A 17,612-nucleotide genomic window follows, 5' to 3' on the forward strand; every position below is an offset into this window, starting at 1 on the left:
GGTGTGGTCTTTAAACCCTACTCCATAAGTAACTGAAACAATAAGTACGGAGATCAGAGCATTCTGCAGTTTTATAAAAGCCATGGATTTCACCCAATGCATTGCATAGTGTGAAATGTAAATACACAACACACCTTTGTGCAAATTCACAGCAGGTGTGAAGGGAAAGCTGGGTAGGAATAATTTGACTGCATGTGAAGCTTATCCTTGCTTGCCTATTTTGTTGGGTTTCTATGAAAACAAGCAAAAAAATCAGCATTTTTTAAACAATACAACTTCTGCCCAAGACTGTGTCCCATATTCCAGTTCATCGTCATTCATGTAAACCAGTGACAGTCCTCTTGAATATATATGCACTTCTTAAAAGGATTGATTGTTCAGCTACTAAAAATCCTTAAGATGCTTTAATAAATTCTAAAATACCTTACCAATTCTGCATCTCACCTGGTAAAATTCTTCACAGGTTCCCCATCGTCCTTCCTACTCGGTCTCGATAACATGCGAATGCAGCAGTCCATCACGGCCACAAGAAATAACATGCGAATGCAGCAGTCCATCACGGCCACAAGAAATAACATGCGAATGCAGCAGTCCATCACAGCCACAAGAAAATACAATTCCTTACAGTTACCTTTATTGTTTATCAAAAAACTTTGCACCATTGCAAATTATGGCAGTATTGGCAATCAATACACGGCATAAATCAGTCTGTGGGAATGGAAAATGAGAGATCAGTATTTCTATTCCACGATGAAATAGCTCCTAATAGTCAAAACAACCCCTAACAGCTCTTGCAACAAACAGACAAAAAATATTCTATGGTGTAACTTTAAAGAGAATGTGTCACTAGGTCAAAAGTGGTGAGTGTTTGCTCTTATTCCCGCTGCTTCCCTGTCCTGAGTATTAGATTTGTTTGGGTTTTTTTTTTGTTTTTTTTAAATCCACCACATGATTCCAGACATGTAGGCCATTTTATTTGGTGCTATTTTTGGGGGGTCTTTAGAAAAGGGTGTGGCCCACAGGATTGTCTGTGGGTGGGTCTTTAGGCTGCTTCCCATGATTGCCCTTTGAGCCACACTCCCTTGTAAAGACAACAAAAATTAGCACATAATAGCGCATGTCTGTAAATTTATGGTGGATTAAAAAAACTAAAATCGGAAAACTCAAATTAGCAGTGAGAATAAAATAAGAGCAAAAACTAGTCATTTTTAATTTGGTGAAAGGATCTCTTTAAGTTCTCCTTTCTATTGTAAAGTATTTTAAATATCTCTGAGTGGCATTGTCACAAAGCTCTTTAGGGTACCGTTACACGTAGCGACGCACCAACGATTCCGACAATGATATAATCTGGCTAAGATCGTTTGTGCATCGCTAGTAAGCAGTCATACAGGCTGATCTTCATAACGATGCATCAGCGATGTCACTAACGACCACGGCGATCGGTGGTACCGTGTCACACACTGTCTATAATAGCGATTCAGACTTTGAATAGGCGTCCTTCAGCGCTATATGAGTTCGGAGTCGCCAACGAGGTCGCTCGTCGTTGATAAGGGGCGTCAAACACAGCGATGCATGCTGGTCAGCGTGACGCCAGCGATCAAAAAATGATCCTGAACGTTCGCGCACGATCAGCGACATCGCAGCAGGGAGCCAGTTGTTTCCGCGTGTCACACTTGGCGAGATCGCTAGCGATGTCGCTGTTGCGTCACAAAATCGTTGTCGCTTCAGCGATATCGCTAGCGATCTCGCCGTGTGTAACGGGGGCTTTAGAGTCTTTGAAGGAATTGAACTCTGGATAGCACATGATGTAACCAAGAGATTATTTCCACGCAGACTCCCAATGCATCTCATCAAAAAGTTAACGAAAGGCTGTTGATTCTCAAACAACTGGATACAAGACATTGGAGAGAGGAAGAAAGATTTACTGTTTAAATTATGTAGTTTATAAAGTAATTACAAGAATTGATGAAATGGATTTCAACAAACCACGAGCAGTCATTCTACTTTCCCAGTCTTTTGTGATACAGATTTATTGTGCATAAATCACAAGATTTGCTCAGTCCTTGAGGTCTGTTTAGTGTATTCTTGAGAGAAAATTTAGAATGTTACTAATGTGATGTCAGTTGTTACTTTTCTGTAAAATCTCAAAAGATCAAAAAGAAAACTGTTTCATTGCAAGCATGCATAACCAAGGCGGGGGCAGGTAGATTAAAGCATAGCTCTGGATCCCCTTTATTTAGGTGTTAGTTTCCAGTGAATGTTTGTTTGTGCCAATAACCAGATAATTACATTTTAACACTTTTCTGGAGCTTCTTTGTAAATTTTGAGTTTTTCTGTTTTTAGTATATTTTTGGTATTATCGGTTGTTCCAAAGCTTCCTGTATAAACTATAGTATAAATATGAACAGAAATGCTTCAGTGAAACAATCGCTTTGCTTCCTATTGAACTCATGCCTAATTTAAGCACCAATGGTTTTCACGTGTGCAAAAAAATGGTACTGGTGTCAGTGTTTTGGATCCAAGTGTCAATGTTATGCACATAACTCACTCATATATGTGCAACAGGAAAAATAAAGCCTACAACACAGAAAAGCCACACCAACATGCTACTGGTCTCTTTTCAGACTAGAAATTGTTTAGCCACACAACTAAAAACACCACCTCTGACCTGGCTCCCTAAAAGGCCGTCGAGGGGTTTCTCGTACCTCCTGAGCTTCTGAGGAATCAGAGGGGAGGCCACTCTGCACAGTTAACCAGGAGAGGGATAGTATGCAGAGGGATATGAGGACCCAAAGTGAGGAAACTTAAAGCATGTGCACAAAGAACTAAGGAAAATAATAAGTTAAACAAGAATGATCTCCAACCAGCCTAACTGAGGAGAAAGAAAAGGTGCTGGGAAGGCAGACAACACACATCAGAAACACAAACTGTGTTTGCCTAGCAGGGAAAATCTCTTCACTGAAAAGCTGAAACGCCTTAGCTATAATCCATTTAGTACAGCCAGCAAGGAAGTGTAGTGAAGGGAGAATATATATAGTCCCACCCAGAATGTGATAGGACAACCAAAAAGGGACAATTAGAAATTCCCCAAACTGAGTCCTGATAGTCATCAATGTTTGGTCCATGCATCATCAGAGTTTCATCAGTTGTTTTTGCATATAGCTAAATTAATAAATTGCCAAGCTTATCTTATCATTTGCAATGTAAATAATGGACAGCACATACATTGCACACTGATGTCATGTGCTGTCCATGATGTTCACAGACCCATAGTGAAAAGTAACTTGGCACTCAACTTAAGGGTCCATAGAAGAAAATTGTATTATGCAGTCTGCAAAACGTTTCAGCCTACATGGCCTTCATCAGTCCGACTGCTTAAAAGTATTGTGGAGAAATGGGGAACAAGCGTGAGTTCTTACTGTAATGGAAGACTTGTAGGTGAGCTATCCGTCTGTCTCCCTAGTATCATATTAATTCAGAATAGTTGTAGAAAGAACCTGTTACGTTGAAAAGGAGGCTTGTTACCAGTTTCTCTGTAGTTATATTAGTTGCCGTGTGACAGTATAGCAGGTCCTTATGAGGCATGTGAGGTCAGTGGTGATGGGCGTCAGGCTGGACGCGGTTTCCGCCACTTGTAGGTGACGAGACAAGCGGCGGAAACGCTATGTTATACACGGTTCACAGACCCATAGACATGTATTAGCACTTTTTATTCATGCTGCTGGAAAAAACAGACCTGTCTCTATGATTTTTGCATGGACATGCGATTCACGAAAAAAACACATGTGAATAGCAGCATAAATTATAATGAATGTGTTCTATTGGTGAAAAACACAGATAGAAACACGTACATGAAACAGACATCTGAATGATGCCTTAAATCTAGCCTGGACTCAGGATATTATGCCCCAAGCTAATGTCATTTAGGTAAATATGTTTTCATGCTGAATAAACCCCTACCCTTCTTGTAGAAATCTGTTTTGTTATTTTAAAGAAATCCATCATTGAAGTTGTATCTAAATTAGCTGCAAGTGCATTAAGGTGGGCTCTCCACTTACCGGTCTGCTTCCTCTCTCCCTATTTCCGACCTGCCTTCTGCTTCTCTGTGACTGATGGGTCACTCATGTTTGGTGATCTATCAGTCAGAGACAGGAAGCAGGCAGCGTGTGGGGAAAAAGGCAGAAAAGCAGAACTATAAGTGCACTGCCCGCCCATTGCACTTGTAACTAACATACAAATTCATCCATCGATTTTTCTAAAACCGCAAAATGGATTTCGACAACAAAAGTAAAGGTTACTCAGCATGAAAGCACCCTTACACAAATACCATTAGTTTGGGGTATAAAATTGTGATGACAGTTTATCATTAAAGGGTATAGAAGGTATGTGTAATAGCTGAAATTGTTCTTAAAATCTTCTCATGCCGACAACTTAGGTATTACCGCTGCACCCCAAGATTGGCTCAAATGCTCATGTGCACTGTAGTCATGATGTCACCACTGTCAACGAATACCTTGGGCAGCACCAAGGAGGCAGTACTGGAGCAATAAAGGGTGACTGTAGCTGGGTTTGCTATTTTTAATCTCTGCAAGCCTATGGAATAAAAAAAATATTTTTTGTAAAGCTGGTTTATTTGGACACTTATATACAATATTATTAAGATATGCAAACTGCTTTATTAACAGTCAAGACAGCTACTTCAATAGTGCCATTTTGTAGACTAGATGTGGAAAGAAGGATAAATAATCACTTTATTGAATCTTGACTCAGATTAGAAGGCCCTTTTTCAATAAAAATAATAAATAAGGCAGAATTAAAGTAAGAGCATAGCTGAGTACTGGCTAAATGTGTGCTGGGAACAAAGCCAATGGAAAGAATGTTCAACCTACGGCATCTTCCAAGCATGAAATATTTTCTGCTTGGGATTAATGGCCCTGTACTGCGACTATTTACATATTTACTTGGTTTGTCAGATAATGTTCTTTGGCAATTAATAGGTAAAACAGACAGAAGTTGACAGCATCTTGTAAGATCTGTCTAAAATATTGACATTGTGTTATAATTATATTAAAGGTTTATTAGAGTTTTTGTCTTTTAGAAAGTAACTATTTATGATTTCATGTCCATAAGGATTTAGTAGCACATCATAATTGATTGATTAATAAAAAAATGTAATAAAATTAAGGAGAGAGAAATTATCTAAAAATTCACACTAATCCTTTAAACATTGTACTCGGGCAGCAGAAATACTGCGTGATGGCTGTTGCGGAGGTAAAATCATTGCCACAACCTTTTTTCTAAGTCAAAGTTGCTGATCACTGTTGGATGATATGACCTCAGCCGCACTTAACATTACTTAGTTAGCTTTTATTTTTGTTTTGCAAGACTTCTATATAGTTTGCTGCTAAAGCCTGTCCATAAGAGACTCAACTTTACTGCATTGATCCTCATCCCTGTCAGGGAAGAGTCAGGAAACCCTCATACAAAACAGATGGTTGGTTGGTTTGGCTGAATTTAACTGAATTTAAAGGGAATATGTCAGCGATGTTTCAGTTATTAGACTGCTTACTGTAGTTTGGATAAAAACCCTTCTTTACTTGCTGTAAATGTAGCAATACTCAGAATGCTGAGCTGTGTATAACCCCGCCCCCACCATTGATTGACAGCTTTCTGCCGATGCACAGGAAGGTGCAAATCAGTCGTGAAGGTGAGCTTACAAATATTGGCCTCACTGATTTGCATGGAAACTTAATTCTCAGATAATAATCTCCTAATGATAAAACATTGATTGTATCGAAATTACATTAAGCTGCTTAGCAAGGGACATATCCCCAAAATCAGGATTTCTTCCCTTAGATTATGCTTCTCTCAGATTAAATGGCAAAAACCTGCTGACAAATTCCCTTTAACCCCTTCACTCCAGGCCCTTTTAAGTTTTTGTTTTTTTTTCTCCCCTTCTTCCAAGAACCATAGCTTTTTTATATTTCCATTAATTTAGCCGCATGGGGGCTTGTTTTTGGTGGGACGAGCTGGACTTTTGAATGGCACCATTGATTTTCAAGTGCAGTGAAATTGCAAAAAAAAGTGCAAATCCACAATTTTTTTATTTTTTTTTATTTAGCATGTTCACTATATGGTATAATATAGCGTGGCACTACTGCAGGGTGCGGGAGTAGGTTACCCAAACCAAAGCTCAATAGTGAAAAGTAACTTGGCACTCAACTTAAGGGTCCATAGAAGAAAATTTTATTATGCAGACTGCATAATGCAGTCTTAAGTTGAGTGCCAAGTTACTTTTCACTATATGGTAATACTGACCTGGCAATATTATTCTCCAGGTTAGTATGAGTATGCAGATACCAAATATGTATATGGTAGTTTGTTTTTTATTTAAGTGGTGAAGTGTGAATTTTTTAACGTTTTATTTTCAATGGGGCAAAAGGAGGGTGATTTTATGTGTTTTTTCTTTTTTTAAGATTTTTAAGAATGTTTTCTTTTACTTTATATAACAGTTCCCTTAGGAGACTTTAAGCTGCAATCGCCTATGTTATGCATAGCAGAAATGACAATGTCCTATGAACGCCAGCCATGAGCCAGCGTTCACAGGAGTAGCGTAATGACAGGCACAGGGGTCTTCAGCAGACCCCCACCTTATTATTATTATTATACATTTATATAGCGCCATTTATTCCATGGCGCTTTACATGGGAAAAGGGGAAATATAGACAAGTATAATAAACATGTGTAAGACAAGGGACACACAAGTACATAAGGAGAGGGGACCCTGCCCGCGAGGGCTCACAGTCTACAGGGATGGGTGAGGATACAGTAGGAGAGGCTACAGCAGGTTGTGCGGTGGTTCAGTAGACAGAGGATCATTGCAGGCTGTAGGCTTGTCGGAACAGGTGGGTCTCCAGGTTCTTCTTGAAGGTTTCCGTTATTGGTGAGAGTCTGATGTGTTGCGGCAGAGAGTTCCAGAGTATGGGGGAAGCACGGGAGAAGTCTTGTACGCGGTTGTGGGAAGAAGAGATGAGGGGGGAGTAGAGAAGGAGATCTTGAGAGGATCGAAGGTTGCGTGTGGGTAGGTACCGGGAGACCATGTCACAGATGCATGGAGGAGACAGGTTGTGGATGGCTTTGTATGTCATGGTTAGGGTTTTGAACTGGAGCCTCTGGACAATAGGAACCCATCAGTGCCCAGAGATCACATCATGGGCACAGCAGTGAGAGCGTGGAGTGACATGGGCGCCGCCAGCGCGTGTTAAATCCCTCTGTCTGAGATTGAGAGGGATTTAACAGGTTAATAGCCACAGACAGACACTATTCCACATATGGCTCTTAAAGTAAATATACATATAAATACCATTAGCACTACTGAGGACGGTGCACAAGTAGGTTCCCAAACCGTGAATTAGGTGTCACGAGGTTGCCACAACAGTGTGGAGCCAGAAGACAGCATCGTCTGATTGTTCCTACTCCGGCGCTGAGAAGCACTTCTCCTTCATTTTAATGGTGTTTGTTCCTTCTTGCAGAACAGAAGTTAATTGGCCATGTTGGAAATCTCTGCTTGAAGCTGAGCTCAGTTAGCTACTCCTTCCCCCTTTATAATCTGGGTTGTTGCAAATCCTTGTCAGAGCTAGCATTTGCTGCATGGCTAACAGAGGGAGAGGTGTTCATATATTTGTGACTGTTTCTTGGTTTGTAGGTATGGTAATTCCCTATTCTCTGTTTTGGTATATTCCCCTGCCTCCACATCCCGGTGCATTCCTCTGTTATATGTGAGTGAATATTTTGTATGCCTGGAGTTTTCTGTTAACCCTTGTCCGTGTTGCCTTGTTTGTTGGGTTCTGTACTACGGTGCACAGTAGCGCCCCTCTTTCCTGGGTGGGGGAAGAGAACAGATAAAAGGCTGAATCAGGAGAATAAGGCAAGAGTGGAGGCCCTGGCATCTTCACCTTCAGAAGCATCCCAGGGAATAGGGAGAGCTAGGGCACCCCCTAGTGTTAGGGACAGGGAAGGAGTCTCTGGTCCCTGGTCACCAGACAGCTGTGTCGTGACATTAGTAGTAAATAAACATGGCACTCAACATATGGAATGAAGAAAATGTAATGCAGTCAACTTTGTAGTAGTTAAGTACAAACTTTTTTGTCTTTATGACTTCCTCAGTTACTACAGCGAAGATAAAAAATAAATACATAAAGAAAAAAATAAATCAAGTATTTACATCCAGGAGAATGGTCATGATTCATTGGTTCATATAATTATGCAGGGGACATCCAACGTTATCAATCCTAGTATGACATATTTTATTAAGCAAAGTTATACACTAAGGATAGTATAGGTGTAGCTATTCTTTTACCCTTGTCTGTTTCCCTTTGTGTCTGTATTATAAAGCAGGACTAGCGTTCCTGCTGCCACACGCACTATCCAGGGCTGTTCTTAGGACAAGGCAGGGATAGAAACATGATCGCCGTATGGGATGAAAAAAAAAGTCTACTGATGTCCTAGAGCTCAGGGTTGCGCAGGGGAAATTCAGGGGTGTCTCTCTAATCTTTCCCTTGTTGCAGTGCTTCCCTTCCCATCTGTCTCACCGTGTGCCGTCTGGCTCCTTTGTGGATTCCGACAATACCTATTATTATAGTGAGTGCCTTGTGGAGATGGTGTAAATTGATTTCCAGGACCCAGTCCAATGAACACATTGGTAAAATGTGTCCATCTAACAGAGACCTGCGAACCTGAAAGCATCCATGGCTACTCTTTTGATTAACTCACCTGGCTCTACGTCATCGGTGACACAAGTGACATCTCTCCCGGCTGACTAATCTAAAGAAGAGCTGCAGATGCTGACTGGTAGGAGGCAGTTCACAGGATTCCTGTCTGATAAGAAGAGGTTATGGCCACGGCCTCTAGACTGGGTTCTACATATCAATTTGCACCATTTCTAGTGCATTGCATGATTTAGATTTGGCTTTGCATTACCACTACTATGCTTATAGTTACTATACTGCTAAAATACTCTAACTCCCATTAATTATTATTATTAATTTGTGTAAACATTTACAAATTATAATTAGAGTTATTCAATTATTTTTAAATGCAGAAAATATTTTATTTTTAAATAATTTGTGGCTAGGAAAAATACCTAAATCCATAAAGCCAGCAATAAATAGTTTTATGATTGAGTGTCCTCGTGTGTTGAGTGCTTTATCTTGCGCTCTCCATTAGCCATAAAGCTCATTTTAATTACAAGTGGTGAACTGCTCAGATGAACAATAACTGCCTGGCACCTATTCGAGAAAATAACTAATTAGGCTTTGCTAGACAGTAAGATATTGTGCTTCAGGATCAAATTGAAGTTAAATCTGCTCTATGCAGTCCTGTCACTAAAGATTTGTATCAGCGCAATCACATGGACCTGCGTGTTTCCTAACATTTGCTGGGGTCTGGAGACACATTATGATCTAATCTCATGTAATGAGTTGGTCAGTTTTACAACTGATGACAAGTTAGGAGAAACCTGAGGTTTAATAATGTGTGAAAAGGTGGTGGTTATCTTATCTTCAGCTGTCCAGTCCTGTGCCTGGTTTTGTCCCGGTCAAGTTTAACGGGAAAATACACTGAGCAAATAAACAAATCACAACATTCCCTGTCGCTGTGGTCTCACTTTACCAGTGAGAATATACTTAACAAGGTCATCTAATTGAGAAGCAACTAAGGTGGTTGTTTTTGTATTGATTTTGTCTTAAAGTTTTTTCGTACTATAACTTTTATACTTGGGTGTTCTAGTGCAGTGTTGTCAAATTATTCTTGAAGGATGCAATGATATTTTTTTTCTTGGGGGGGGAATTAAGTTTCTTCTCAACATATTCAGTTGCTATATCACAAATACATCAAAGCGTGCATCAAACTGTGCAGGTCGCAAGTTGCGTTATCTCTGGCACATGCTGCTTATGGGTGCACCTACTGCAGCTCCTGGGTCTCTCTTTTGAACAATTTGCAATGTATTCTGAAAGGTGATATATAATAATAATAAATTTTATTTCTATAGCGCTGACATATTCCGCAGCACTTTACATTTCAGAGGGGACTTGTACAGACAATATACATTACAGCATTACAATAATCACATAGATCATAACAGATACCAAGAGGAATGATATATGAAAACATTTGGCCATAATACTAGTTTGCTATGCTTTTCATATGTTTCATTAGGTATCATAAAGGGTGGCTGCACATGTATGGCCACCTCTGCACTTCAGTTGAGGCATTACAGACCTTGAAGGGGTTATCCCATAAACTTATATTATTTATTCACAGAATGGTTTATAAGTGTATGATCCAGCTGATAAGGCCCTTACTGACACATGAATAGGGGCCCAAAGTCCCTTTGTGAATGGAGCTATAGTAAGCATGTGTGACTGCCTCTCTTAATCATAGTGAAGAAAAGTAGTGGTCGCACATGCTCACTTCCACTCCATTCACAAAAATTACTTTAGCACCCCCTTATCGGCATTGGGGGGAGTCTGGGTAGCTGGACATCCAGTGATCATAAATTTATTGTCTATCATATGGATAGTTGATAAGTGTTATTTATGGACCAACTCTTATACAGGTAATTGTCAGCGTTTAATGAAATCCTAACCATATCTGAGGCCCTTATTAAAAGCAAAGAGTGATAATATACTGTATAATGCGTAAAGCATCGAGCTTTGCTGCATATTCACATATACAGAAAGCAAACACAGTTTTACTTTACCAAGCAGTGTGGCACTTTTGAGCAAATGAAACTTTAGAAGAATTAACCGTTCCCTTAACTATTGCAGATATGGCAATGATTTTAGTCACATTTACGGGTAAGAGTGGTGGTGATCCTCCCCAAATAGAAAAAAGTGTATTCTACAAATATCTAAGAAGTTTGAAAAAACCTATAATTACATTTATATTCAGTTTTCATCCAATTATACAAAAAGTAATCACTAGTGACCCTCGGTAAGACTCTGTCTTGGCTTCTTTGAACCATGAGTGGGATGGAATAGTTAGAGTTAACCGAAGTGCCAATTTCTTTTTAGTTTTCAGTGAGTTAGGCTTTAATTATGTTTTCTATTGTTCCTACAGCTGTTCATAGTGAACTATTTCCATTGTAAAATCTCTGTTGTTTCTAGTTTATTTGTTGTTGCATTCTTTAAATCATCCATTTTATACTGCTGTCATAGATTATTATTAGCTGTGTATGTGTGACAGCCGGAATAATCCATTATTTGCAACATTACTATTGTACTGTGATCTCGGGTCGAAGCTGTGATCATAGGTTTTCGGCTTTAATTAGTACAGACACATTTTACTTGTTAAGAATGTTTATTTCGTATGCAGGAAGACTTTCTGCACAGTTTTAATTTGCATGGGCAAAAAGCTTTCTTATTAAAAAAAATACTTTGAAACAACAGCATTTCTTCTTTTGTGCTACACATTAAAAAGAAATACTTATTTGGCAGCATGGTGGCTCAGTGGTGAGCACTGTTGCTTTAAAGCGCTGAGGTCTTGGGTTCAATTTCAACCAAGTGCAATATCTGTAAGGAGTTTGTATGTTCTCCCCGTGTTAGTGTAGGTTTTTTCTGGGTACTCCGGTTTCCTCCCACATTCCAAAGACATAGTGATAGGAAATTTAGATAGTGAGCCCCAATGGGGACAGCAGTGACAATATCTGTAAAGTGCTGTGAAATATGATGCCGCTATATATATGTAAGCATAATAATAATAATGTTGCGGCACCCCATCCAGTCCTACTTGTGTCAAGACAGTAAGTAGCTACTCATACTGGCTAGTAGAATGCAACAGAAGACTTCTCCAGTGATGGGGCAGTAAGTGTCATGGCCATCGAATTGGCTGTACCTCCACCTTATTGTTGAGATACTGGAGAGGAAGGCCTACAGCATTATATAGTATTGACTACTCAAGACTGGCAGTTACCCGTCAACAATAGGTATCAGGCTCTTCGGTTCTAGTGATCGTGGAGGATTCCCACTGAACACACTTTTGTGGCAAACCGCATCTAGACCTTATGCAAGAAAGGGGTCTCAATAGGAAAACTCCATCAATTGATTTAGACTGAATGTGTGCATAAATTCAGTATGTTCTGTATAGAAACAAGTTTATTGGTTTAGTCAGTGCCTTCTGCTTTCTAGTTTTAAGTGTGAAAACACCTTGATAATTTCAAGTGTATTTTCATCTATGTCACAATTTTAGAGAATTGCATAAATAACTGTGAGAACTTTATGTATAGTCCAACTGCTGGTCAGGGGATATTAGGGAAATTCAAATTTCTAGCAATTCCCTACGAGTAGGCACAGGATATTACCACCTGTTTCTGCTGTTCCATGCTCAGGATACATACATGGAAGTCTGTATACTGCTGACATTCACATAATCATCAGATCATTCAAATTATTTATCTGTGCTGTATTTTTGGTTCTCTGTTGCTTGGAAAAATAGCAAATAAGATGATACTTTTTGGGAGGAGTTAATGTTTCTCAATTTTATGTGGGTACATTTACTCTACCTCATCTGTTTTTGCTCTATCTGCTGTAAATTTGCTATATAAGAATTTACTTCAATCCTTGATAGAGGCCACCACTAACTAAATCTCAATAACTGTGAAATCGGATATTCTATTGTAATTCCACCATTTTAAAAGGAACCTGTCAATGGTGCCCGAATCGGCTTGAATCAAAGCCCGGAAGCATGATTATAGTCAGGTAAGTATAGGTTTTTCTATGAAACACTGCGTCGTTTCAGACTAAGCGTAGTTTGAAAAGCCAGCGGGGAACTATAAGGAGAGTCCTGGCTAGTCTGGGGCCATCTCTGGCCTTCTTCTCTCCACCTACTCCAGTTGATTGACAGCTCTGTCTAATCAGTGGACATAGGGAAAGATCTATCAGTCATCTGTATTGGGAGAGAAGCATCCCGGGCTCGTCATCAGATTAGTTAGGTCTTTACCTATAGTCCTTGGCCGGCTCTTCAAAACATGTTTTCTGTAAAATTCTGCAGTGTTTCAGAGAAAAGCATACCTGGCTGTAATTGCACTACCAGGCTCTTATTCATATTGCCTGTGGATCCGGCAGCATTCATCTAATGACAGGCTACCTTTAACAACTCTTACATTCTTGATATTATGTGTAGATTACTTCATTCACATCTGTTGAAAAGATAACCTGCTGTTTTAATTGACATGCTAAATAAAAATGATCGGATGTGTGTACTGACTAATTTACTGTAAGTGGCTAGTTATCACATGTGTGAAACGTTGCTGAGAAGTTATTAGCTATGTCACCTTATATATTGCATGTCATTTCTACATATGATAATGGCTGTGCATGTCATTTGTTGGAGCCCTTGCTCTGTGGAGGTGGCACATGTTTAACTATTTCTATGTTCTTTTCTCAGCTGATTGCCGTGTTTGATGAACAGGATTCCTCCAACAGAACAGATGATGCATCCATTGTCACAGATCGTCTCAGTCCTAACCATTTCCAAACAGAGTTCCAACACCTGCCTCTTCTGGGGGAGATTGAAGTCACTTCCTCAGCTCTGAAGTTTGGTATGCTATTTACCGTTCATCACCCTGTAGTTACTTTGGTTATTTCTGCTTCTCGTTTTTGTGAAGGCTTTTTTTCAGTATGAGTGGCAACTACTGTAAGATGCTCACTTACAGTATTTCTTTGATTAGCGTGGTGGAAGTTTCAAATACCCTCGTCTCTTCCGCATGTTCTTAGGAGGAGTGAAATAGTAGGTTTCCTCTCTCAGCCTTGTTATTTTATATTCTGTATGCATTAGCTCCGATCTCGGTATCTTCTACACGAGGAAAAAAATCTGTATGACAATGCAACGCAGATCTTAAGCCTGAATGATGGCATCAGCCTAAATTCCAGAAGGAAATCTTGTAGAATGAAGTGTTAAAAGGCATCTCAATTTCCATCTATTGTCTGTGTCTTAAACATAAGCAGTTACCTGACGCATCTTGTCTCTACTCCTCTCTTGTACAGTCCTTATTTCTTGTCACCGCAGTTTTTCTTTTCTGTGTTAATTCTTAAAATCCTTGTTACAGGTTGATGGGAGGAATAGGCATAAGGAGGTCAAAATACAAGCACAAATGTGATCAGTAATTACACACTGTTTAGCTTTTTTTCGTACATTAAGCATTTGTTCAGATATGTAAAATGTCTATTTCTCCTTTCTTTTCTCTGCCAGCACAAACACTCTGAAACATGAATGTCTGGTTTTGTTAAAATGTCCTTGTACAATGCACAGTTAGATGCCAAATTACATTGCAGATCTTCTCTCTGCGCTCATCAGCGAGAATGCAAGCAGTACACTTTAGTAATAATACAATTTCTAGTGTCATATCATACTGTAAGAATGAGCGAGTGGTAATTAGCTCTTTGATTATCTCCATAGCATCTCAGCATTTACAATTATAAGAACTAATTAGGTGAGAAATAAATGATAAACTGCAGAACGGATATCAAAGATGAAACGAAAAGTGAATATAGTGTCCCGTGCATGAGGACTGATCATGGATGAGGATGCCATCTTAATTTGTATTAATGAAAGAAAATAAAGAGAACATTAACCCATTACTACTAGCGCTATGATCATCTGTGATGTTTTCACTCTTTCCAACATTTTGGATCGTTTTAACACTTAGTTATTAGACTTTATAACAGAAGATAGTAGGATGGCTACTTATTAGTGCACAAGGGACAGTTTTCCCCTTTTTGGAGGAGAGCTGTGTGCAAGCAAAACATTCTGTCACCTCTTTCACACTCCTGGTCTGTTCTGTGTTACTCTTGGAAAAATTCCATGTGCCACATCTTTTTTAAATTATAAACTCCCCTCACCATTCCTGCCATACTTGTCTTGGGTGTCACTGCATAAAATTATTCTATGTTGTCTGCTGTGGCACATGGGCAATGAAAGGGAGACTATAAATGGGAGAGTTGATTATCTATGTCTGGGTTCTGTTTAAGTGAGTGCATGTGGTGTTAATATAGATAGGCTGTGAAGGATGACATCAGAAAGATCACGCAGAATCCCTCTGCTGCCACCACTTGTGACGAACCCACACCTCGCTACCCTGCCTGGCGTCACTATTATGTCAGCAAAATTACATAGTATGATCTCATCACTTGCAGCAACTTGACGTTCCGCACCCTTTGGAGATACATAAGGTTAGCTTGAAACAGTTTTACACACACACACACCATGTCAACACGGGTCCAGAGAGGCACGGGGAGTGAGAGAATGTGGCCCACGCAGTCACTGACTTGGCACCACACTCCCTCACAACCCTGATAGGCTGAGAGGACCCTTTCACTAGCACCAGTGAAGCAGAGCCTTATCAGCCTGGTAGGACTACCACTAGTTCCTCGTTAGATATGAGCCGATTATTTTGTGTCAGAAACCAGCCACAGTAGCATGTGAAGTTAAGGCTCCTTTACATTTAGCGATGCACCAGCGATCCGACCCAGTCAGGATCGCTGGTGCATCGCTAAATGATCACTAGTGAGCTGTCACACAGGCAGACCTCACAGCGATGCAGCAGCGATACAGCGCATGATACTCACCTTTCACACACGGCAATCCTGACGTCCTCCCGCCCGCCTCCACGCGTCGCTCGTCGTCACAGCAGGAAGCCCAGCAGGAAGCTGACGACGAGAAATGGAGCTGGACATTCTTGCGCGATCAGCGATGGACAGCGGGGGAGCCTGTCGGAGGTAAGTTTCACACATAGCGATATCGCTATAACGTCACAAAATCGGTGACGTTATAGTGATGTCACTAGCGATATCGCTATGTGTAAAACCCCCTTTAAACTGAGAAATGGACTTGTGGATTCATGGAATGAGATAAAAGAGCAGCCCAAGGTTAAATTATATATTTAATCACCTTAACCCCTTAACCCCCAAGGGTGGTTTACACGTTCATGACCGGGCCAATTTTTACAATTCTGACCACTGTCCCTTTATGAGATAATAACTCTGAAACACTTCCATGGATCCTGGTGATTCTGATGTTGTTTTCTCGTGATACATTGTACTTTGTTAGTGGTAAAATTTTATTCACATAACTTGCGTTTATTTGTGAAAAAAACGGAAATTTGGCAAAAAATTTTAAATTTTCGCAATTTTCCAAATTTTAATTTTTATGCCTTTAAATCACAGAGATACGGCACACAAAAAGCTTAATAAGTAACATTTCCCACATGTTTACTTTACATCAGCACAATTTTGGAACCAAAATTTTTTTTTTGTTAGGAAGTTATAAGGGTTAAAAGTTGACCAGCGATTTCTCATTTTTGCAACACCATTTTATTTTTACGGACCACATCACATTTGAAGCCACTTTGAGGGGTCTATATGATAGAAAATACCCAAAAGTGACACCATTCTAAAAACTGCACCCCTTAAGGTGCTCAAAACCACATTCAGGAAGTTTTTTAACCCTTTAGGTGTGTCACAGGAATTTTTTGAATATTTAAAAAAAATGAACATTTAACTTTTTTTCACAAAAAAAATACTAAAAGGTTCAATTTTTTTATTTTACCAAGGGTAACAGGAGAAGTTGGACTGCAAAAGTTATTGTGCAATTTGTCCTGAGTACGCTGAGCTCTGCCATGCGCCGAAACAGTGGTTCCCCCCAACATATCAGGTATATGTTGGGGGGAACCACTGTTTCGGCGCATGGCAGAGCTCAGAAGGGAAGGAGCGCCGTTTGACTTTTTCAATGCAAGATTGGCTGGAAATCAGATTGGACGCCATGTCACGTTTGGAGAGCCCCTGATGTACCTAGACAGTGGAAACCCCCGCAAGTGACCCCATTTTGGAAACTAGATCCCCCCCAAGGAACTTATCTAGATATGTGGTGAGAACTTTGAACCCACAAGGGCTTCACAGAAGTTTATAACGCACAGCGGTACAATTAAAAAATCATATTTTTTCCAAAAAAATGATCTTTTCACCCCCAATTTTTATTTTTCCAAAGGTAACAGGACCCAAAAAGTTATTGTGCAATTTGTCCTGAGTACGCTGATACCCCATATGTGGGTATAAACGACTATTTGGGCGCATGGCAGAGCTCAGAAGGGAAGCAGCACCATTTGACTTTTTTGGCTGGAATTGAGATCAGACACCATGTCGCGATTGGAAAACCCCTGATGTACCAAAACAGTGGAAACCCCCCACAAATGACACCATTTTGGAAACTAGACCCCCCAAGGAACTTACCTAGATGTGTGGGGAGAACTTTGAACCCCCGAGGGCTTCACAGAAGTTTATAACGTACAGCTGTACAATTAAAAATAATCATATTTTTTCCACAAAAATTATCTTTTCACCCTCAATTATTATTTTTCCAAGGGTAACAGGACCCTAAAAGTTATTGTGCAATTTGTCCTGAGTACGCTGATACCCCATATGTGGGGGTAAACCACTATTACAGCACATGGCAGAGCTCGGAAGGGAAGCAGCGCCATTTGACGTTTTTGGCTGGTATTGAGATCGGACACCATGTCGCGTTTGGAAAGCCCCTGATGTACTAAAACAGTGAAAACCCCC

The 17,612-nt window shown here is 40.0% G+C and overlaps 1 protein-coding gene across 5 annotated transcripts in view; it reads left to right on the forward strand.

Moving 5' to 3' along the window:
- Positions 1–17,612, forward strand: part of PARD3B (par-3 family cell polarity regulator beta) — a 1,359,033-nt gene that overhangs the window by 391,389 nt on the left and 950,032 nt on the right. For all 5 annotated transcript variants that reach the window (XM_073541872.1, XM_073541870.1, XM_073541869.1 and 2 more), the window contains exon 3: positions 13,444–13,597. In XM_073541872.1, coding sequence (XP_073397973.1) covers positions 13,444–13,597 — 154 coding nt within the window. The remainder of the gene's footprint in view (positions 1–13,443; positions 13,598–17,612) is intronic.

This window comes from Dendrobates tinctorius, unplaced genomic scaffold (genome assembly GCF_039654945.1).
Source record: "Dendrobates tinctorius isolate UK_male_01 unplaced genomic scaffold, ASM3965494v1 ptg000125l, whole genome shotgun sequence".
Classification (NCBI taxonomy): domain Eukaryota; kingdom Metazoa; phylum Chordata; class Amphibia; order Anura; family Dendrobatidae; genus Dendrobates; species Dendrobates tinctorius.